The sequence below is a fragment of the Oryx dammah genome, unplaced genomic scaffold (genome assembly GCF_014754425.2).
Source record: "Oryx dammah isolate SB20612 unplaced genomic scaffold, SCBI_Odam_1.1 HiC_scaffold_17, whole genome shotgun sequence".
NCBI lineage: Eukaryota > Metazoa > Chordata > Mammalia > Artiodactyla > Bovidae > Oryx > Oryx dammah.
In genome coordinates, this window is record NW_024070201.1 from 42,170,758 (window position 1) to 42,196,156 (window position 25,399).

The window sequence follows — 25,399 nt, forward strand, 5'->3', positions numbered from 1 at the left end:
CTGAAACACCCAGTTTTCAACAAAAACTTATGAGATATGTCAAGAAAGAGTGTGACTGATACACCGGAAAAAAGCAAGTAATAGCAACTACCTTTGAAGGAGCCCAGACTCTGGATTTAGCAAAGACTTCAAAGAAGTTATTATATGTTCAAAGAACTAAGGAAACCTTATTTAAGGAAATTATAGATGATATGATGATATCCCCTCAAACAGACATCAATAAAGAGACAGAAATTATAAAAAGAATCAAACGGAAATCCTGCAGTTGAAAACTACAATAACTGAACTAAAAAATTCACTGGAAGGTCTCACCCATACAAGAAGAATCTATCAAAGATAGACTGATAGAAATTATCCAATCTGAAGAACAGAATAGAAAACAGCCTCAAAGAAATGTGAGATACCATTAAATACACCAATATTCACAAAATGGGAATATCTGAAGGAGAGGAAAAAAGAGAAAGGAGTAGAAAAATATTGGAAGAAATAATAACTGAAAACTTCCTTAATTTGATGGAAAACATTAATACACCCATCCAAGAAAGATAAATACTAAGAGTTTAACACATACATCATACCATGCACACGTATAACACACACATCATACCATGCACACGTATGACACACACATCACACCATGCACACGTATAACACATACATCATATCCCACACACGTATGACACATACATCATACCACACACACGTATAATACACATCATACCATGCACACATATAACACATCATACTATGCACACGTATAACACATGTATCATACCATGCACACATATTTATCTAGTAAAACAGTGGAAAACCAAAAGACAGAAATGCCGAAAGTGACAAGAGAAAGATGACTCATCTTACACAAGGAAACACCAGTAACACTGGCAACCAACTTCAGAAATGTGTGACATGTTCTGACCAAAATACTGTAAATAAACAGAAGTGAAGTGTGAGATTTCTGGGCTGGAGTAGTTAACTGGCAGATTCTAGAACACTTTTTTGTCTGACACGGTGAATAGCAGTATTTGACATGGTGGCTGTTCCTTCTGCCTATATGTCATAATTACAGATGTATATACACTCTGATCCAGCAATCCCACCTCTAAGAATTCATTCTACAGATATATCAAACATGCATAAGTGTTAGTCACTCAGTCGTGTCTGACTCTGCAACCCCATGGACTATAGCTCGCCAGGCTCCTCTGTCCATGGAATTCTCCAGGCAATACTGGAGTGGGTAGCAAGTCCTTTCTCCAGGAGATCTTTCTGACCCAAAGACTGAAGCCAGGTCTCCTGCATAGCAACCGGGTTTTTTTTACTGTCTGAGCCACCAGGGAAGCCCTTTAGACATGTATGAACATTTATAAAATGATATAGTACAAAATAATTCCCTGCAGCACTGCTTATTAAAACAAAAGACTAAAACCACCCGAAAGTTCATCAACAGGAGGAACTGGTTAAATAAGTAATAATATAGTCAAATAATAGAATATTTTATAGCTATCAGAAAGAATGAGAAAGCTCTTTGTACTACACTGACACAGAAAAAAAAATATATATATATAAACTAGATGCAGAATCATAAGTATGTACTTTTTGTGTTTTAAAATGGGTAAATAAGAATATATATTCATATTCTCTAGAATATACATTACATGAATCTAGAAAGATACATAAGAAGTGAAAATAATAGTTGTCTTAGGCAAGGCATAGGAACCAAGCAGAGGGAAGAGACAGTAGGAGGAAATTTTTTCACTGAATCTTTTTATATTTTAAAATTTTTGAACCATATGATTTTATTACTTATACAAATGATTATATTTTTAAAAGAAACAAAAGCAGAAATAAAAAATTTGTGCTGGGATTGGGTGTGGGGGATAAGTAGGTGGAACACAAAGGATTTTTAAGGCAATGTAAGTGAAAAAATACCCTGAATGGTATTATAATGTAGATACATGTCGTTATACATTTGTCTGAACCCACAGAACATACACCACCAAGAGTGGACCCTAAGATAAAACTATGGACTTTGGGTGACTAGGAGTGTCAGTGTAGACTCATCAATTGAAATAAATGTGCCACTCTGGCTGGGGACGTTGATTCTGGGGGAGGATATGCATAGATTGACACTGGAGGTATGTACGAAACCTGTGCACCTTCCCCTTAGTTTCACTGTGAACCTAAAACATCTCTAAAAAAATTAAGTCTTTTAATAAAATTACTTGAGTAACACTTTAAAGGAATCTGTTAATTTATTAAAGAAAAATACCAGGGAATTTCCTGGCAGTCCAGTGGTTAGGACCCCACACTCTCACTGCCAAGGGCCCAGGTTCAATCCTTGGTCAAGGAACTAAAATCTCACAAGCTGCACAGTGCAGCCAAAAATAAAACACACACAAAAAGCAACCTACCACGATTTCTTATTCCTCCTTCTGAATTAAATGAGGCCTTGTATCAAGTCTCACAAAATGTAATCTCATTCCAGGTGATTCAAATATTCATTTAAGTAGTATTTTCCTAAAAATGCTTCAATGAAAAACTGGAGAATTTTCTTTTTTGACAAGAAAAGAAATTTAACAATTATTAAAGGATCCATAATAACTGCTTTCCAATATTTACCCATCAAACCCCAAATCAGCTGCTTTAATGATTCGGTAGAACTAGGATGTGGCAAGGTGGTCGAGGTCAGCCAAGATCTGACCAACTCTGGGTACGCATTCACGTAGCACAGAACAGGGACCTACATGCTCCTGGAGGTTGAGTTAAAAGTCGACGAGTTTAAAAGGGTCCCAGATGGATGAATCTCAAATGCATGATGCTAAGTGAAAAAACCCACATACTGAAAACGTACATACTCTATGATTCTGTTTATATGATAATTTGGAAAGACAAGAATATAGGAACAGAAAACAGATCAGTGGTTTCCAGGGGCTAGGGGTAAGGGGCAGCATGAGGGAATTCTCTGGGGCATTGGCATTGTTCTAAATTCTGTCTGTGATGGTTTCAAGAATATAGGCACCTGTAAAAACGCATAAACCTATACCATGGTATTGCAATTTATAGTAAGAAATACATAATATTTGGTCTTCATCCCAGTTTCTGGCACAGATCTCCCCAGTCTTGGAATTTCCTAAGTGTTGAGAGTGATAACAAAGTGACTTTAAGAAAACACATGGATAGGGGCTGGTTGCCAATGAAACCTACCATGTGATTAGAGGGTTAGAACTTTCAGTCTGACCTCTGAGGAAGGGAGAGGGGCTGGGGGTTGAGTCAATCACCAATGTCCAATGATGTAATCAATCATGCCCCTGTAATGAATCTTCCATAACAACCCAAAAGCACAGGGTTGAAAAAGATTCCAGGTTAGTAAACATACGAAGATTTGGGGAGAGTGATACGCCTAGCAAGGGCATGGAAGCTCCGTGCTCTTTCCCCACATGCTGCCCTGTGTATCTGTCTATTCCTGAGTTACAGTCTTTTATAAGAAACCAGTGACTAGTATGGAAAACATTTCTTCGAGTTATGTAAGCTGTTCTAGCAAATTAATCAAACCTATGTTGGGGCAGGGAGCACTTCTCTGGTAGCTCAGCTGGTAAAGAATCCACCTGCAAAGCAGGAGACCTGGGTTTGATTCCTGGGTTGGGAAGATCCCCTGGAAGCAGACATGGAAATCCACGGCAGTATTCTTACCTGGAGAATCCCCACAGGCAGTGGAGACTGGCAGGCTACAGAGCATGGGGTCACAAAGAGTCAGACGTGACTGAGTGACTAGGCACAGCACAGCGCCAAGAGAAGGGGCTGAGGGAACCTCTGACTTATGGCCAGTTGCTCAGAAGCACAGGTAAGAACCTGGACTTGGGACTGGCATCTGAAGAGGGAGTTGGGGGCAGAAGGGGTGGTGGTGGTGGCATCCAGACTGTATCTGTGACTCTAAACAATAAGTAAAATTCACAGTTCTAATACTAAGCGTCTTCCAAGATCCTCATGAGTGAAGATGGGAGCTAAGGGGGAAAACCCAGAAAAGCAACAGGTCCTATCCATTCACCGAAAGTGACCCTGACATCCTCAGGAGAAACTTTTCATCTTTCTCTGAACAAATTCAACTGTGCTCACTGTTCTTACAAATGTTCTTTTCTGGTCAATGAAGTATCCCTGTTGTCCTGAGACCCTCATACCCTCAAGGCCTGGGAAAACAGTGTCTCACTCAATGGTCTAGATACACTTCCTGGAAGCGCAGTTCACCAAATAATCTCCCTACAGTCACGTCAACCTAGTCCTAGTAGAACTGAAGCTTGTAAGCAAGGTCACGGAGGCTCCTACAGAGAAACAGGAGCCCGCCCCCAGCCCAGCGTCCACTCTCACCTTCCTCACGGCCTCCAGCTCCTGCTGTTTGTTTTCGTTCGCTACCTGGAGCTCCTTCATCTGTCGCTCCAGCTCCTCCTGCTCTGCCAGCAGCTTCTTCCGCAGTTCTTTCCGACGCTGGCGGGCTTCTTTGTGTGGTGGGGGGCTGCCCAGCTTCAGGAGATGGATGGTAGAATGGATGGCTGTGAAAGGCATGAGACAAAAGACAGGAAATACCTTTTATTCTCTGTGAGCCTAACCTGAATGGCATAGTGGGAAGAAAATCAGAAACCGAGGGTAATTCTGATCCTGCCACCGAGCAGCGTTGTGACCGTGAGCCAGTCACAGAACCACTTACGCATGGGTTTCTCATCTCTAACCAGAGAGAGATGATCTCTTGAGTCCCTTCCAGCTCCAAAGTCCCATAACTGCCTATCTGTGCTTAAACAGACTTGATTTGGGAACATAACATGCATTTGAGGAACTCCCAACACTTGCAACTCCCTTCCTTAACTTCCCAAAAAGGCCAAATAAGAATAAGACATTACAAGGGCTGAGATTCAAAATTCCTGGTATCTGATTTGCTACCTGCTGTAGGTAGTCCATCCTAAAGGAAATCAGTCCTGAATATTCATTGGAAGGACTGATGCTGAAGTGGAAGCTCCAATACACTTTGACCACCTGATGCGAAGAACTGACTCATTGGAAAAGACTCTGATGCTGGGAAAGACTGAAGGCAGGAGACCGGGATGACCAAAGATGAGATGGTTGCATGGCATCACTGACTCAATGGACATGAGTTTGAGCAAGCTCCAGGAGCCGGTGATGGGCAGGAAGGCCTGGCGTGCTGCAGTCCATGGAGTCGCAAAGAGTCAGACACGACTGAGCAACTGAACTGTAGGTAGTCTGCCCCTCATCTATGCCTTATGAAACCATCTCCCTATATACTCCCTTTCCGAGGTGATAACAGCCAATACCATGTACTGAATATTTGCTATATATAAATATATGTGTATATATATACACACACATACACTCTTTACACACATTATCTAATTTTTGTATGAAATCTGATTTCTTTCCTGATTGTTTCCATTATCTAAATAGCTAGTACAGGGTGGGTGGGGACGCGAAGGAGGCTCAAGAAGGAGGGAATAAATGTATACTTATAGCTGATTCACACTGTTGTATAGAAGAAACCAATGCACACTGGAAAGCAATTATCCTCCAATTAAAAATAAAATATAAATAAATAGCCAGTACTTTCACTGTTCAAATTCAAAAGCCTGAAAGGACAGAGATGAAATCTCCCTCCTACTCCTATTTCCAAGCACTGAGCTCTTCACTCCACTACCAACTAACACCACTGTTTCTGTGCATCTTTCCTGACATACTTGAAAAGCAAATACAAATAAACATATATATACATCTTCCACCTTCCACGGACACAGCGGTGGCGTAATACTCTCTTCAGAGCCTGAGTCTGTCCTCTTACTTCCCCCTGGAGAGCTTTTCGTGTCAGCACACACTGTGCAGTACTGATCAGTCCTCCAGTGTGTGGCTGTGCCATCACCTATTCAACCACGCCCAGATGAATGGACAGTTGTTTATAAATCTATCACAAACAATCCTGCAATGATGTGTCATTTTTAAAATGTGCAACTATATCTTCACTATCTAATTATTAACCCTCACAACAACTCTGAGCGGTAGGTACTATCATTAGCCCCATTCCAGAGAAGAAAGCTGCTCCAGGAATTCTAGTGACCCAGGAGAGAGGATCCAGACCCATGTACACTTGCCTCAAACTCTGAAGCTACATCAAAATGATCACAATTTCAATACACAATTTTACCTAGATTCTTGAATTTAACATTGAGAATCCCCTTAAAGAGAAAAATCTCACTTTAATCTTTACTAATGCTGGAGTGATATTTTAGTTTAAAAGTTATTAAATCAGGAGTTTTCTCTCCTGAGATATCTGAAACTAGTGATTTCCTGTGAAAGTAACAAACCTTGAAAATTACTTGAAGTATTCAAAACCTATTGCACAATTCCTCTTTTGTTTTACATATTTCTAAATACTCAAAATGGCCACTTTAAAATTCTTCATGGTCCTTAAAGGGGGAAATTCCATATTCTTTAAATAGTTTAAGAGTAAATAAATAAAACCAAAAAGGTCCAGTTTGTACTTTTCCCACAAGTTTATCAGGCAAATGAAACTGATGAACATTTTGGGACCTCCTCTCAGCTTGTTTTTCTTTTAGCTACTGTGCTCCACACAGAAATAACTACAGGCAATGGGGAACAATGCCGAGTATCTCTGTTGTTGTTCAGTTGCTCAGTTGTGTCCAACTCTTAGATCCCATGCACTGCAGTATGCCAGGTATCTCTGTCCTTCACTATCTTCCAGAGTTTGCTCAAACTCATGTCTATTGAGTCAGTGATGCCATCCAACCATCTCATCCTCTATTGCCCCCTTCTCCTCCTGCCCTCAATCTTTCCCAGCATCAAGGTCCTTTCTGATGAGTTGGCTGTTTGCATCAGTCACAAAAGTATTGGAGCTTCAGCTTCAGCACCAGTCCTTCCAATGAATATTCAGGGTTGATTTCCTTTAGGATTGACTGGTTTGATCTCCCTGCCGTCTAAGGGACTCTCAATGAAAAACAGAAAGTGCTCTCACGTTATATCATGACAAGTAATAAAAAATATCTTACCCTGAATCCATTCTTGTTTCTTCTTCTTATCTGAAGCACTGATTTCAAAGGTCTTATCGAAACATTTTATGAGAAAAAGGCATTTCTTTCCATCTTTGTCAGGCAAGGACTAAGACAGAAAGCAAAATTAGTCTTTCAAATTTTACTTTCAAGTATTTAAATTCAAACTTAATTACTTATACAAGAAGTACCTATAAATGAATGTTACTGATTTATTTATGCTGCCCTCTAGGCAACAATACTTGTGGTAAATATCACCCCAGATTAGTATACGACGTCTAGACTGGGAGAACCAACATCACCTGATGGGCCATGGTATGGCCTTTCCTGAGCACAGCAACCCTTGTACATTGCACCTTATACCTGAACACATCTCTCACAGGAATCCTGGAAAATATGCCCATGGAGCTGTTCCAATAGGCATAGACACCCAGCGTGATTCCAACACCCTGCAGATGTGTCTCTCCCTTCCTGCACCACGGGTGTTGCTGCTAGCAAGCTGTGGTTCTTGTCCTATATCTTTATAAGTAGACTGGCACAGTCTATCATAATCCTGTGAGTCTCCATGTTTAACTGAATCTAAGAAGACCCCTTACTGGGCACTGCACACCCTTAATATATACCATTTTATCCATCAAGACACATTATCATTTACGAATGAGATCTTAGGTAATTTAAATGTTCTTCAACAAATACAGATGCGATAATAATTCAGATACAAATTAGAAATTCAAAACATTATGTTCTTGAGGACTTCACCTATTTACAGAATTAGCAGTGATAAAGTGTTCTGAAAAGTCATACCAATTATTCAAAGACATGTTCTTTTGGTTTATTACACTCAAAAATGGCCCAGGTTCTCAGACACACTCATGATTTCAAACACTGTCTTACTGATTTTTTTTGGCTTTGTTTTCTTATTTATGACTCCATTTTACTCAAGAAATGATTCCTTAAATATACAAATAAATGAGGTTTAATCCCTATACTTTATTCTCAAATACAAGACAGAAAATAAATTCACATTAGAAAAAAAATTTTTGTCAGGTATCTGTAATTTTTTGGTTCAGAAACTATGGTTACTGTGTGCCTATATTATTTTAGAAATGTGAATTTTAAGATTATTTTTAAAGCTCTAGGGTCTAGAAGGAAGATAAACTACTTGAACAGCAGGCGGCAGCACTGGAAAGAAGTAACCATTGACTCTTACCTCCACACAGCAGTTCTCATCCAAGAGAATGTCTCCTTTCTTATCTTTCAGATCCTCGCTCACATAATAAGAAATTATGTTGGGTTTTAATACAAACCAGCGTTCAGTCCAGTTTTTCCGTCTATGGCCTTTTTTTATCATGTAACCCTAGGTAAGATTAAATCTGATATAAATGCTGGTGCTTTTCCTTATAAGAGCTGGTATCTCTTCCTTTTAACACACACACACACACAGACACACACCTCTTCCTTTTAACACATACACCCTAACTGTGATTCTCAGTAAATCTGCTGCTGCTGCTAAGTCACATCAGTCGTGTCCAACTGCGCAACCCCATAGACGGCAGCCCACCAGGCTCCCCCGTCCCTGGGATTCTCCAGGCAAGAACACTGGAGTGGGTTGCCATTTCCTTCTCCAATGCATGAAAGTGAAAAGTGAAAGTGAAGTCGCTCAGTCGTGCCCGACTCTTGGCGACCCCATGGACTGCAGCCCACCAGGCTCCTCCATCCATGAGAGTTTCCAGGCAAGAGTACTGGAGTGGGTCATCAGTGCTTTCTCTGCTCAGTAAATCTAGACCCATTATTGAAAATGCTAAAAGGTGTCAGTAACCCTGGCCAAGCATGCCTTCTCAGACGATCACCCTCTGGCACCAGTGTACCTCTCTACCTGACCTCTTAGGATTCTGGAGGATGAAATCTGCTCCAAAGGAGCAGAAGATGAACTGGACCAGTAGTTAGGATCCTGGCTTCTAAGTATAGCTTTTAGGTTCACACTTACTAGGCTTGTATTTTCTTCCCATATGTCAGCCTCAAAGATGTGTGATCCAAAATTTTATTTCAGCAAGACTACACATTACTACAGGCCAAAACACTTTAGGACTGTTCAAGAATAGCTAACATTTTACATAGTAAAATGTTACATAGTAAAATGTTAGCTATTATTCAAGAGTTATTATTCAATATAATAACATAAGACATCTGAAAGACCCATTCAAAATATATAAATTCTATTTACTAAGCATTAAGTTTATTAAACAGACTATGTATGTCAGCATATGTATACCATAAATATTATCAGATGCTATGCAGGTACTGAGAATACAAACTTTATAACCTAATACGATAAACACAACTTCATTACATAAAGGCACTTTTCCCCAAAAGGAAGGGTATTTTTCTGATTTCATAAAAATTATACATAGCCTATAGAGAGGTTAACATACATAAACATTATAGTAGTAAGTCCAATAATAAGAAAAAAAAAGAATAAAGTAAAATTCATAGAAATCTCACAACCCAGCAGTGATGACTTCTAACATTTTGGCCCCATCCCTCCAGACAGCTCTACACACACGTATCACACTGCATGAAAGGGATTACAAGACACCTGCTGGTCCACAACCTGTTTTCTTCACTGAAGAGTGTGCCAATGGGATCTTTCAGATGAGTGAGGATAGATGTACACATGATACGAAAGTACTATGTTCAGAAATGTGATCATTTAAACAGTGCTTTCAAAATAGTAACTTCCCAGTGTTTAACTGTAATTATTTACAATGTACGCCTAACACAAGACTGAGAAAATAAGAAATTTTATTCCTGTTCTAAATTAGCATAAAAATATAAGTGACTTAGGCTCATCTTTGTGATAAAAATGTTTTATTTCAAACGTCAAATTCTAAAGGTGAGGAGAAACAGTGTTACAGGAGGCTTACCTGTTTCAGCACATCTAATATTAGCTCATTGAAGACCTCGTTAATTGCCATGGACACAGTCTGTCGATCCATGCCTTTGCCTAACTGTCCATTTCCAACAAGCTCAATCAGTTCCCACACAGAAAGGCCATCTTTACTGTCATCAAAGTTGATTTTATAATTTTCAAATTGTTCTTGTTGCCAACTTACTCCCATGGCTTCTGTAAGTTTCTTAAGCAGGTATTCAATCTAGAAAAAGAATTTTAAAGTTATTGCATAGCAAAAAAAAAAAAAAAAAACTTTTAAGTATGTATCTATGTTATTACACTAAATAATAAATTAAAAGGTCAATTTAGGAAATACTCTTTTATACTTCCAAGTGTATCTTTAAAGAATCTTGACACCATCAAGGAGAAGGGCATGGATAAAATGCCACTGAGTCTATGCTAACTTAGAATAAAGTAATAAAAAACTGGAACCCTTAACAGCGTATTTGTATAAAGAACAAAAGCAAACTGCATCCAGACACTATCATACATAAACTAACTGATGTGATCTGTTTACTCTGTTGGATTTCAATATATGAGAATACTAATTTTGCTGAACCAATATGCAAGCTAAATAATCATCTCAAAGTCTGTACAAGTTAGTTACCAATTTATAAATTTTCCACATAAGCCAATTATTTGAAATTAATGCTGCCGCTTCTCATTAGAATTCTGACAGTGTTGTAAACGATGCTGAACTCCTAGACTGGGCCAGAAAAGTTTATTAAATTCTGAAACACATAGCTTTGTATACAAAAATAGTAGAAAATACTGCACTCATCCCTCCAAACAGCTCTACACATACACAACACTGGCATGAAAGGGATCACAAGACACCTGCTGTCCCATAGCCATTTTTTTCTGATGAATGAGCGCACAATGAATGGATGTGCACATGACATGAAAATGCTTTAAAAATGTAAATGAAATAGTAACAGTTCAAAAAAAAAACCACTGTGAGGCAGTAATACTGAATTAGAATTGACATCTCTTATCTTCTGGAAAGCCTGGGTACCCTAAAGTGCTCTCTCAAACTCAACATAGCCAAATATGAGTGAATCACCTCTACCTTTCGAATGGCTTCTCCTCCAATTACGGATTTCAGTTGTGAACACCATTCACCCATGCCAGGATGACAAACCATGCCCCACTCCTTCACATCCAGATCAATGACAAAATCCTACTGTTTTCATTTCCCCTCTTTAAACTCTGCCTGGCTCCCTATCACCTCAAAGATAAAGGCAAGCTCCTCTGTGTCCCCCCATGGTCCCTCACCCCCCGAGTACTGTCTCTAACATTTTCTCCACCGTGCCTCACTGCAGATTTTACACCCCACCAACACCACAGTCAACACTGATCCCATGCACTCTATAAAGGGCTAGCTAGTTAATTTAAGACTTTATACATCTCTGCTATATGTTTTCCTTTGTTTTGGGTTTTCCTTTTTAACAACCCTTTAAAAATGTAAAAACTCTCTTAGCACAGGGACTATATAAAAACAGGCTGCGCACTGAATTCAGCCAGTAAGCTGTAGTCAGCCAACATCTGCGAGAGATTATAAGTAGTGTACCCATGTAACACACTTTTTCATGCTTCTATGCCTTGCCCCATGCTGTCCTGTTGAGATTACCTTTCTCCATTTCTCTACTCAATCGTATCCCACCAAAGAACCACAAATCAGGATCTGGGTTTTAACAAGAACCCCAGGTAATTCCCTATGCACGTTAAAGTCTGAAAAGCACTGCTCTGGTAAGAGCTGTGACCCAGGTCAGGTGTTCCTCTTCTGAACTCAGTATACTGTACAGAAAGTATCTCTATTTTCAAATGCTGCCCCTTGCTGATCTTTTGAACTCCTTATAGGAGGAACAATGTCCCACTCATCTCCAGAATTCAGCATCGTACACAGATGTAGTAGAGCTCAGTTAATGAAATGGAAATAAACCAAGCTAAACCTCAATTTTCTCATCAAAGAAATGGGTATAATAAAACTCATCATATGGGACTCCCATGGGGATAAAATGGGACAAAAATAGAACACTGTGCACAACATCTGGCATAACAGGTACTCAATCAATGTTACTTCCTTCTGCACTGCACCATTCCAAATTACATTTAAGAACGCATTCATGAAATAACATAGAATGAGGAAGAATGCAAAATTAAATTTACCTATGATTTCCATTGCATAAAGATTATGTAAATATTCTGACAAATACTAGAGGAAAATATTACAGTCAAGTTTGTTACAGATAGGATTATGAACTAATTTATTTCTCTTCTTTGCAATTCCAACTTGGTTATAATGTTGTTTGTGAAATAACACACTTTAATAGGAAAAGAATGTGAACAATAGGAAAAACATGTTTGCAAAGAAATACACACTCACAAAACATCACAAGGTCAAAAAATATCAAGAGCTCTATTGATGTAATTTGATGAGATATAAGCTCCTCCAGTATGCAGATTATCTAATACCCTAAATCTAGCATACAGTGGGGTGTTCAACAAATGTTTACTCACTGGAGAAAAACACATTCAGGTCTTTCCTTTCTCTTGTTGGAGATTTACCTGTTAAGCTTGTGCATCTGCTGTTAAGTTTAACAGATATTATTTTCTTGGTTTCTAAAAAAAATTATTTTTGCCTGTGCCGAGTCTTTGTTGCCGCACATGGGCTTTCTCCACTTGCAGCAAGCAGGAGCTACTCTCCAGTTGCAGTGTGAGGGCTTCACACTGTGGTGGCTCCTCACGCTACAGAGCACAAGCTCCAGGGCACACAGCCTTCAGCAGTTACGGCATGCAGGTTGTGACACATAGGCTTAGTTCCCTTCAGCATGTGCGATCTTCCCAGACTAGGGATCGAACCCATATCCCCTGCACTGGCAGGAGAATTCTTAACCACCTGACCACCAGGTTAAGTTCGTGGCTTTTAAAAAGAAGTAACAGGGACAGGAAGTGGAAAAAGAGAAAAAAGGAAATCAAGAAGAAAAAAGGGAAGAGGGACAGAGAGAACAGGATACAAAAGAGAAGGGAAAAAATGTAAAGCAATAAGGCACAAGAAAGAAAAAGTTAATTATATAAACAATTGACCAAAGTAAAAGTAACTCAGAGGCGTTCTCACACACACAAATTCAATCTCCCTAAGGCAGCAGAAAGAGGGCCCATGCTGCCTGATCACAGCTTGGGATAAAAGTTGTATAGGCACTCCTAGAAGTTTTAGCAGTGAGGTTATGGGTGGGGCCGTATGTATGGACAGGATGACAAAAAGTGGGTGTGGCAAGACAGTGCATCTGACTGACCATTAGTACAAGTCAGGAAACAGCTGGGAATGACCCTGTGCCCCTCAGTTCCTCTTGTATATTGGAGCTTCAATTCCTCCAGTATATTGGAATGTCTTTTACAATGTTTCCTGTCTACAGCAAACTGAGCTCTTCTAGAGGCAGCTCTCTAGGTTCCTCCTGAATCTTTCTGAACATGCCCTCCCAGCCCTTCAGAGTCTCTCATCAGGGCCCAGTTTCTGCTCTGCATTCCCAGTGCCTGTGCCAGGTAACTAATCTAGATTCATTTCCTGTTGACTTTGAACACAATCACATACTTATCACAACCAAGTAACTTAAGAACCTCTTAGTTCATTATACTGGGCCAAGGAGAGACAAACATTCCCATTCTCAACTATTTGATCATACTAAATAATAAATCACGTGTTGCTGTGTTAGTCTGAGTGGCCTGCACCAATTCTAAAAGCTCATTCAATTTCAGGAAGCAGCTTACTTCCTCCTTCCAAGGCAAGTTGCACCAAAAATAACAAAGAATAAACTTTCAAGCTGCATGTGATTTTTGAGGCCTTTGGCTCTGAAATTTTTTTGTTAAAAGTTCTTTCCCTGTAATCATTAAAGAGGGTCTTTATTGACTTAATTCAGATTTTATTTCACTGAGGATCTCTTAAAACTTTTTCAGGTTTGAGATTGAACTGCATGAAGGCAATTCTTCCAAATTAGCAACAGACACATCCTGTTTTGTTCTTGGCTCAGTGGGAAATTAATACTAATGTAAAAACTATACTTCACACACACACATTTCCAGGAAAACCATTCGACAAAACTTTTGGAACCATCTCAAATGGGGACATGCTAGTTCTGGACTTTCGTGATATAAGTCACTTATTTATTCAATGTTCTTGATACTACTTTCTGGGTGATAGGAAACTGAATCAAAAGCAAATTTACCTATACCACTTATGTTAGTCATATAACTACCACTGTTACTTATGTCTAATACAGTATTAATCAAAGGTGGAGAATAAAATCTCACTTAAAAACATTTTGGACTTAAAATGCAAATGATCATTATGATAAATGACTTATTGGAAACATAAAGATTACTCTAAATTTATAAAGCATAAAATCAACTGGTAATATTACAAATCAAACTCATATGTGACAAATTAAGACATTATACTTCAATTTTATTTTAAATGTGTATGTTTTCACACTTAATTTTATTAAAATCTGTAAGCCTAAAACTAGTCCCAAATACAGTTTTTTTAATACTTAGTACATGGGGTCGCAAAGAGTCGGACACAATGAGCGACTGAACTGAACTGAACCATAAAAGTACTTTAATAAGTACTTAGGAAGGAAGCAAAATCTAACAGAGAATGGAACCTTAAGAAATAACTCCACTGTTTTTCATAAAATGTGCAACCTTGAATTTGCATTGCTTGAGCAAAGGCCAGGAGATGTGCTACGAGCTTAATAAACACAAGACCATATTTTAAACCTTAGGAAGCTGGTTCAGCAGTTAGACAAAGCTATTTCACATAAGTCTGTTTTAATGATCCTTTCTTTCCCCACACAAGTACTCCTGGCCACAGAGGAGTAATCTGTAGAACTAACTAATTCTACTTCTAATCAAAAGAAGGCTGAAGGAGCTAAGGACATCAAAACAACAGAGTAAGTCCAAACAGTGACATGACAAGGTATGCTGCCTGGGGTTCCCTTATCAAATGAGATTAACTTGTTTAGAAGAGGAGCAAGACGCTCTTGTCAGCCGGCAAAGAGGAAAACAAGCAAGCTTGTGAAGTCTTGGCTGGGCTCTGGGTGCAGAAAAATAAAACTCATGGCCCACCTCAAGTCTTCTGTGAGTCCCAGTTTTTCAGGCCACCTAAAGCAGAAATCTTTTGAGTGTCTTAGGCAGGGCAGTCAGGAAGCTGGTGCTGACGGGCTCCCTCCACAGCCTATGACTCAGTGATGACTTAAAGCCAAACACAAGTCTCCCACATCAAGTTAGAGCTGCTTCAAGGAATACAGTAAATCTCCCTACAAATTTCTAATTCTAAGGTCACTTTCAAGTCTACCATGTATATTTTGGTGATGGAAAGAATCAAAAGATCATGGATAAGAGACCCACTACATCTCCAGTTTCAAAGCAAATGCAGAGTGAAACTATAAAATGTCTCAAAAGACAATAATGGAGATTTTATTAGCATAATTCTTCCAAGCAGCAGCTAGGTTTAAAAATACCATTGGCATATCTACATCTATCAACATTCTATTCCCTTCTATATGTTTCTGTATTAAGCAAGATAATTTTCATGGACAAAAATTCCACATTTTAATTTCCCCTTTAACATATGTACACAATTACATTATTATTATTAAACACTGAAAAACTATTTCCACTACTACAGTGAACTTGCTTTCTCCTTGCTTACCAAGGACAACCTAATTGTTAAATCCAAGGACAATTTCTCATTCATCACCCTCTAATTTTTCTATCGCACCTAATGCTAGGAATTACTTTTCTGCTTCTTAGAACTCTTTTTGTTCTTGGGCACCCATGACTCAACACTCTCCCAGTTCTCCTACCTAACAGACTATTAAACTTCCTTTACCAAATCTACTTCCTCCCCCGGCTACAGAAATGGACCCGTGGTTCCGTCCTCAGCCCTCGCTTCTCCCACCACTGTCTCTTTCTTCCTGACCTAACTGACTCCCATGGCTTCCCTGTCTCTGTCCCCGGCCTTGGCCTCTCCTAGCTCTGAACATACTCTTCCAGTTGAAACAAGGCAGTTCCATGAGGATGATCCACTCACGATGCCAGCTGTACCAAACTGTCACCATACATCACACCCCAAACAGTTCATCACCAATGCTTCACATACATCCACTATGTCAGTCCTCACAAGTGCCCAGTGAAGGAAGCAATGACCCCCATTTTCCAGATGGGGAAACCCAAACTGGGAGACTAAGTAAGCTGTTCACAGTCACAGAGCCAAAAGGTGGTCAAGCAGGGATTTAAATCGGGCAGTCTGATCTGAAAGACCACACTTTAAACAACTACACTATACTTCCTCCCAGTTGCCCAGACCTGAAAGTTGTCTGTCCCTGCACAGCCATCATGCTCCAGTTAAAAAAAGGACGTGTGTCATTCACTTTTACTGCCCAGCACCTAATCTCTCCCTTTTTTACAGTTATTAAAATTACATTTATTAATTTTCAATGACATGTTTACAGCATAATGTTAACTGAAAAAAAAAGAGCAGGGAAAATTGTATATATTATACAATCACACTGTATTTTTTTTTAAGTCATGAATAGAAAAAATATAAAAAGAAGTTACCTCCAAATGCTAACCTTGGTTCTCTTTCAATGGCAGAACTACAGAACTACAGAAAGTTCTTTATACTTATTTGTAGAAATAAGTAGAATAAGAATCTAACGTTTCTGTAATTAACAGATATTTTATAGGGAAAGTGAAAGTATTAGTCGCTTAGTCATATCCAACTCTCTCTGTGAGCCCATGGACTACAGCCCACCAGGCTCCTTTATCCATGGAATTCTCCAGGCAAGAATACTGGAGTGGGTTGCCATTCATTTTTCCAGGGGATCTTCCCAACCCAGGGATCAAATCCAGGTCTCCTGCATTGCAGGCAGATTCTTTACTGTCTGAGCTACCAGGGGAAAAATGCTATTTATAGGGAAAGTTCAGTTCAGTCACTCAGTTGTAACGGACTCTTTGTGACCTCATGGAGTACAGCACACCAGGCTTTCCCGTCCATCACCAACTTGATCAAACTCATGTCCATTGAGTTGGTGATACCATCCAACCATTTTATCCTCTGTCATCCCTTTCTCCTCCTGCCTTCAATCTTTCCCAGCACCAGGGTATTAATTCAATGGGTCAGTTCCTCACATCAGTTGGCCAAAGTATTGGAGCTTCAGCTTCAGCATCAGTCTTTCCAATGAATATTCAGGACTGATTTCCTTTAGGATTGACTGGTTGTATTTCCCTGTTGTCCAAGGGACTCTCAAGAGTCTTCTCTAACACTACAGTTCAAAAGCATCAGTTCTTTGGCACTCAGCTTTATGGTCCAACTCTCACATCCTTATTGGAAAAACCATAGCTTTGACTAGATGGACCTTTGTTGGCAAAGTAATGTCTCTGCTGTTTAATATGCTGTCTAGGTTGGTCATATCTTTTCTTCAAAGGAGCAAGCATCTTTTAATTTCATGGCTGCAGTTACCATCTGCAGTATTTTGGAGCCTAAGAAAATAAAGTCTGTCACTGTTTCCATTGTTTCCTTATTGATTTGCCATGAAGTGATAGGACTGGATGCCATGATCTTAGTTTTCTGAATGTTGAGTTTTAAGCCAGCTTTTTCACTCTCCTCTTTCACTTTCATCAACAGGCTCTTTAGTTCCTCTTTGCTTTCTGCCATAAAGGAGGTAGTATCTGCATATCTGAGGTTATTGATATTTCTCCCTGCAATCTTGATTCTAGCTTGTGATTCATTCACCCATCATTTTGCATGACATACAGTACATATAAGTTAAATGAGAAGGGTGACAACATACAGCCTTAACGTACCTCCTTTACCAATTTTGAACCAGTCTTTTTGTTCCATGTCCCATTCTAACCACCGCTTCTTTACCTGCATACAGACTTCTTAGGAGGCAAGTAAGGTGGTCTGGTTTTATAGGGAAAGGAAGCTATTAATTTTTTAAAATAACTCTTTCTACCAGCTCCCTGACAGAAGTCAGTAAAACTTGGCTTACATATAGCAGGCCTGCCTCTTTCTGACCATGAAAACTAGTAAAGGCACAAAAAAGATCAGAGTGACAGCCATCAAACCCTCACATAATTAAGCTCTGAGCATGAATCAGTCATTCATTCATTCTATGAACTAAAAATAATGCATAAAAGCTCTTATCACTGATCTACTTTTATCTCTACAGGGGCTTAGTGGCAATAGTTGTTGTTGGGAGTATCATTTCATTATTAACCTTATTAGTGAGGAAAGTTCAAAGTAAAACCCTAAATGAGTAGTCTTCAAAATGACATGTTTCAGGTACTTTTGTTCTCCAGGGTCACAAATGGAGAATCCCAAGGATGGGGAAGCCTGGGGGCTGCCGTCTATGGGGTCGCACAGAGTCAGACATGACTGAAGCGATTTAGCAGCAGTAGCAGCAGCAGGGCGTACCGAAATTCCAAATCTCAGAACTCTCTTTGGGAAAAACCAGTAGGCTGGGCACTGAAGTGACTGACCCCAGAGTCTGATCTTGACCATGACCGAAAGAATAACTAGGTAAACAGACCAGTCCAGAGTGGGAGAAGCTAGCGAGAACATTGATGAAATCAATGCTAACCCCCTTATGTCTGGGGAACTCCCAGTGTGGAAGCTAAACACAAATGGACCCTTCCCAAGCCTTCGCTGCAGCTAGTTCATGACGCCTGACCTAGATCCTAACAATCAGATGCATCATGCCCTGTGACTGGGAAGTAGGCACAGAAAGCTCTCTGTGGTAGCAAGAACAGCTGCAGGAAGATCTGAGTTCCTGGGCAGCAGCGTGCAGGGCCAGAGATATTCCACAGCACAATACTGTTTCCCTGTGGTTCCTCACTGCACAGCCTCCACACCTGGTTTTCAGCCATAATAGCCATTCTATAAGCTACCCAACATTTTTTAAATGACCTTTCTGGCTTAAATCAGTAAGTCCAGCTGCTTCGAAGACTGGCAATTCAGCCAAGTGACATCCCTCACTCATCTCAGACATGCTCTTCCTTTGCTTTCCTGCCTCACATGACTTTGCCCTTTGTCCCTTCCATCCAGAAGTATTCTCCTTTGCTTTTTCCATTAGTCAAAACCCTTCCATCTTTTAAGACCCAGCATAAGTGCTATTTCCCCCCCTAAATATAACAGCTAACACTTAATGAGCACTTCCTAAGAGTCAGGCATTCTTCTCATTTCATCACAAAAACAGCAGGAGGTAGATAGCAGCATTAGTCTTAGTTTACAGTGGTGGAAACTGTAGCAAAAATTAAATAAATTGCCCAAGGTCACACAGCTAGTAAGCAGTGATGAAGCTAGAATTCAAATCCAAGACATCTGACTCCAGCTTTCTGCTCTTAACCAGGGAACACCAAATTACAGCCCATGAGTCAAATCTACCCTACCAGCCAAATCTGACTCTCAGCCTGCTTTTATACACCCTTGCTCTAAGAACAGTTTTCACATTTTTAAGTGGTTGGGGCGGGGGAGGGGGGAATCAAAAGTATAATAATACTTCATGGTCCATGAAAATTATATGAAATTCAAATTTCAACATCCAAAAATAAAAGTTTTATTGAAGCAACATACAGTCTTGTGGCTGCTTTCATGCTATTAACAGCAGAGCTGAGTAGCTACAGCACAGACAGTACAGTCAGCAAGCCCACAAAGTCTCAAATATTTTCTGTCTGGCCTTCACTGAAAAAGTTTAAGATGCTGCTTTTAACCACTACATTCTATTGCCTCTCTTAAAAAGACTTCCCTGATCCCTGACTTCTCCCAAACTGGAATAAATCTTTCCCTTCCCTGTATTTACATGGTATTTGTTCTCCCTTATAACAGGTTGTCTATTTTGCTTTGAATTACACTTGACTTTCTTTTCCTTGAGCAGACTGCAAACTTCTTGAAGGCAGGAAGTCATCTTTTTCACTTCAGATTCCTCTTATTGCCTCATTTATTGTTGCCAGTCAATAAATACTTGCTGATTTGAAAAAAATATTGCCGTGTAAACTTTTAAATAGATTTTCCTAACATGAACATGGATCACAGAAATCAATCACAGACCGTACTCCATGCTGGCAGAGTGGATAATAATGGGCACGCTTGATCACTAGTGGTGGGTATATAAATTGGTATAGCCTTTCTGAAGGGGCAGTCCTACCTTGTTTATCTAATACCCTGAAAGTATGCATTTTTTAGGACCTAGAATTCCACTGCTGAAACTCTGGAAAGAAAGAAGCAGACTAGTGTGCAACAATGTATGCAATAACATTAGTCACAGGAGCGAACATATTTCCTGAATACATATCACATGCTAGGCACAGAGCTAACTCCTTTATTTATTTTTTCCCCTGGTCACAATTATTATTTTTTTAATTTTAGATTTTTTAATTGAGGTAACACTGGGTTATAACATTACATAAGTTTCTTATATACAACATTGTATTTCTATGTCTAAATGCACTGCACTGTTCTTGCCACCAGAAATTTAGTTTCCATCCATCACAGTACAGTTGACCCTCTTTATTCATCCTACCAGGCCCACCCCCACTACCCCTCTGATAACCACTACTCTCTTCCCTGCATCTACATGTTTTTGTTTGGTTTGGTTAATTATTTGTTTGTTTATATTCCACCTATGCATGAAATCATATGTATCCATCTTTCTCTGACTTGTTTCACTTACTGAACTAAGTTCTTTAAATATGAAGCCTCACAACCCTTAGAACAAACATTTTTAAGAGCTCTATTTTATAGATGTTGCTGCTGCTGCTAAGTCACTTCAGTTGTGTCCGACTCTGTGTGACCCCATAGACGGCAGCCCACCAGGCTCCGCCATCCCTGGGATTCTCCAGGCAAGAACACTGGAGTGGGTTGCCATTTCCTTCTCCGATGCATGAAAGTGAAAATGTAGTCACTCAGTTGTGTCCGACTCTTTGCAACCCCATGGACTGCAGCCTACCAGGCTCCTCTGTCCATGGGATTTTCCAGGCAAGAGTACTGGAGTGGGTTGTCATTGCCTTCTCCGATTTTATAGATGAGAAAATTAAAATTCAAGAGGTTAAATAACATTGTCTAATGTTAGAGGATTACAGATGAGTCTTTTATTAAGGGGAAGACTACAGTTGATTAATCTGATATTATTAGTCTTTTCTAAATTTACAACTGTAATAAGCATATATTATATGTATCATTTTTAGGGCAATAAGACAGCACAGAGCCTTACTCCTGCATTCCCTGCTCCTCTCCCAACCTTTGGAAGCTCAGGGAAAATAATCCACAACAGAACAAGCAAATGTCCTTTTTAATTTACTTTGTAAAGTATGATTTAAAACAAGTCTCCATCCTTGACTGTGACACAGGAGTAGTATTTCCTCACATGAATGAGCCTTGGGAATAACATTCTGGATCCTATTTGTTTCCCATATAGTATCCTTCAGCTAGTTCTTATGGTTTGCCAACAAGTAAGTAGACAGAAAATTATGTTGTGACTTACACTGAATAAAAGACTCCTTGAACGTGAGAATGGATTTGTCTATAATTAGAACAGCTTAAAGAGGAAGAGCCCCACCCTGCCTGTAAATATCCAGAGTTACTGCATGACCTCAAATTACTAAGTCTGGGACTTTTTTGTATCCACGCTTTTTTGCCTCTGATCCAAAAACACTAGCACAGGACCTCCTTCCATATCTACACTGAATTAACAGAGATACTTCCAAGTTAGATCTATTAGATGCTAAGATAGTCACATAAACTTCCCAGAGCCACACCTTACCTCTTCTGGCACAATAATTAGTGGGTACTTGTCCTCAGATAAAAAGTTGAAAATAACCCATATTTTAAATGCATCTTCTTCCGTAATGAACAGGGGATTCTTTGTGAGATTTTTTTTGACACAGAGGGTCCAACACATCCTATTAAACTCAATCTTGTCAAAGTTGTCTTGGACCTAAAAAGAAATGAGGAAAAATTCCAATGAATCAGTCCAAAATAAGTAGCATGTAAACCAAGTAAAACAGAAAGACAAAGCCTACTACAGGCTTCCATTTTAATCAGTCCAGTTAACCAATAGCCATTTCCTAAGTAGTTGCTTAGGTAGCACACTTTCAAAGGTTCAATTAAGAATGTTATATTGAGCCTGACACTGAAGTAACACCTTCTCATATGACTCACTTGGCACATGAAATACTAGCTTGTCAAGTAATTTTTTCATGTATAAACATTATCTTCTAAACAGACTACCAATCTTGGTATAGGAGTTGAGAATGTCAGTTATTCAATATGAGCCACATGCAGATATCATTTTTACCTATATGGTCAAAGAAGATGCTTTCTCTTGGGAAAAACTACTTAACTGAAATTTTAAAAAGACATCTCTGCCACTCGGTCATTCAATCATGCATTCAACATTCCCTCAGGGTCTACTGATACGCTTCCCTGGTGGCTCAGATAGTAAAGAATCTGCCTGTAATGCGGGAGACCTGGGTTCGGTCTCCAGGTCAGGAAGCTCCCCTGGAAAAGGGAATGGTAACCCACCCCAGTACTCTTGCTTGGAGAATTCCATGGACAGAGGAACTACAGTGGGCTACAGTCCACGGGATCGAAAAGAACCAGACATGACTAAAGTGTCTTGGTGCACATGCACAAATAAGCCGGCTACGAAGCTACACAAGGATATAAAGGAACTATTCTAGTGGTCGAGCGGCTAAGGCTCTGCGCTCCCAATGCAATGGGCCTGGGTCTGATCCCTAGCCAGGGAATTACATCCCATATGTCGCAACTAAAGATCCAGCACAGCCAAATAAAGAAATGAGCAAATAGGTTTTTAAAAATTAAGGATATAAAGATGAAGAATAACTTGGTCGCTGCTCTTAGAACAGTCACAGTTTATTATGGAAAACAGACATGCAAACAGACAAATCTTAACATAACACAGTGTATGATTCAACAGTTTTTACTCATTCAACCAATAAAATTTAGACAGCACTCATTATCTGCCAGGGCATCACAGAGATACTGAATACACTGGGTTGGACAAAATGTTTGTTCGAGTTTTCCTGTAAGAGCTTGAAGAAAAACCCTAATGAACTTTTTGGCCAACTCAATACTGCTAGTCTTTGTCTCCAAGGAATGTCAAGACAATTACAATATAGTGTGGTAAGTATTACACAGATGTAAACAGAGGCTTCTGTGGGAACACTGAGGAGCTAACAACCCAATCTTAAGAACTGGGGAAAGATTTCCAGAAAAGGTGACAGAGCTGAGTCCCAAAGAACCATCAAGAGTCAAACAGTTTGAAAACAGGGTAAAGACTGTTACAGGTAGAACAGAACGTGAGAAAGCCCAGAGGTGGAAACAACCATGGTCAGTTTGGAAGAACTGCAGATAATGTGAATGGGCTACTTGGTACTGAGGGTGGTATAAGTCAGGCTGTTCATAAGTGCAAATCACAGAAACTATCTTGAGTTCCTTTAAACAGATAAGGAATGTATTGGAAAAGCAATGGGTAGCCTCAAAGATCTAACACAAAGGCCAAAAAATCTAGACTCTGAAACTAAGCCATTAACAGTCCAGGCTAGGCAGTCAGAACTGCAGGGGGAACTACTCGTGGTGGCAGCAGCTGGAGACACCACGGTCAGTACAACATGAGGCCATCGCTGATGCCACTGATCCGGTCCTTGATCCTCCAGGTCACTCACTGCAGGTTCAGAGTCACACTGCGTCACATTTCTATGCCTGAGCTGCCAAGAAACAGGGAAAATGAGTATCTAAACTTCTCAATATGTGAGATATGAGACAGGTCCTGTCCTCCTTCCAGACACAAGAAAAGAATTTGGATGCTGGACAGTCAGGAAAAAAAAAATGCCCACTGTACGTGGCATGGTGAAAGGCTAGGCTAGAGAGAGAGTGAAGACCAGATCATGAAGAGCTGTATATATATATATTCAGGGTAAAGAACTGGGATTTATCAGCACTTGGAGGAGTGGGAGGGAGCAACATACACAACCTGCATTTTAAAGCCAGGGACAGTATGGAGAATGGGAGGAGGCAGAGTGGGTAACAGGACAACATGAGCAAAGCAATTCTGTTTAGAGAGAGATGAACAAAGTGTGTACATAAGGAAGAAGTCACTAGCTGGCTGCAGGAAAAAGTTTCTCTCTGTGGCTGGCAAACCAGTTTCCCAAGAGGAAGAAGATATCCTCTGTGCTCTGCCTTGGCACCCAGTCTTGGTCTGACACTGTTTCCCATGCCCCCGACATACACAAATGACCCCCCGAACGGAAAGTAACAGCTGCTGCTTCTCTTTTTTCTTTCCTTTTCATTTTTTTTTTTCCTTTAACACCATTTATTGAGGACTTAGCATATGCTTGGCATTTTATATGCAGTTTCTCATTTAAACTTTGTGTTGGCCCCATAAAGGTTAAATATCATCCTCATTTTACAGATCAGGAAACATGCTCAGGAAAACTGGGTACCAAGTTAACATTACTAGTAAATATCAAGACCAGAGTTTAAATCAAAGCTCACATTCTATCCGTTTTTTCTATGCCCAACTGCTTGTAGAACTCAGTAGACAAAGGACTCTATTTATATGATGGAAGACTTCTCTATGGGACTAGTCTCAAAGGCCAGTTTATCAACTCTAAACACCCACAGCCCTAAAAAACACTAAGTGGAAGATATGCCACCAGGGGAAATGACATATGCATGGAAGCAAAAAGCTCTGCTCCGAGGAACAAGAAGTGATTCTATGTGGATCATGTGGTGAATTAAGACTTCCTGCGAGGGAGTGGCCTGATGTATGGCTAGAAAAGCAAACACAGACAGAAATCACAAAGAACTTTATAATTTCAATAAATAAATAGCCTTAGGAAACCCCCCATTTTAGAGCAAAGGACAGCCAGGTCATCTGCGGGCCAGATCAGTACTTTGCAGGAAAGACGGTATTTGGGGCAGACCTCAAAGCATAGTGAAAACAGTACAAGGAATAGTATTGCAAAGGATAGGAAAGGAGATTGCATGAGCAAAGGCAGAGCAGCAGCAGCACCCCAGCCACAGGATGAAGAGGACAAAAACAAGGGAGAGAGAAAGATAAAGTGTTCAGTCATGTGAAGCTTCAACCTGAAGTTCTCATAAGGTATTTACGTCGTCTGAAGACAATCAAAGAAGGAACTGTAACCTAAGAGGGAAGGCAGATTTGTGAATCAACTGCATGCCGACAAGGGCTGAAGCCACAATGGTCAGTGAGATCACGGAGAGGAAACACAAAGTGAGAAGAGAGATGGAATCAAAGCAGAGCCTCAAAGGATTTGCACATTTACAAAGTGAGAGAAGGACAGGAAT

The 25,399-nt window shown here is 39.8% G+C and overlaps 1 protein-coding gene across 1 annotated transcript in view; it reads right to left on the reverse strand.

Annotated features, from left to right (window-relative positions):
• SWAP70 (switching B cell complex subunit SWAP70) overlaps window positions 1-25,399 on the reverse strand; it is a 75,981-nt gene that overhangs the window by 14,076 nt on the left and 36,506 nt on the right. Inside the window, exons 3-7 of the mRNA XM_040258402.1 lie at window positions 21,831-22,004; window positions 9,983-10,210; window positions 8,269-8,415; window positions 7,059-7,167; window positions 4,363-4,544 (exon numbers count right to left, since the gene is read on the reverse strand). Of these exons, the coding sequence (XP_040114336.1) occupies window positions 4,363-4,544; window positions 7,059-7,167; window positions 8,269-8,415; window positions 9,983-10,210; window positions 21,831-22,004 (840 nt within the window). The remainder of the gene's footprint in view (window positions 1-4,362; window positions 4,545-7,058; window positions 7,168-8,268; window positions 8,416-9,982; window positions 10,211-21,830; window positions 22,005-25,399) is intronic.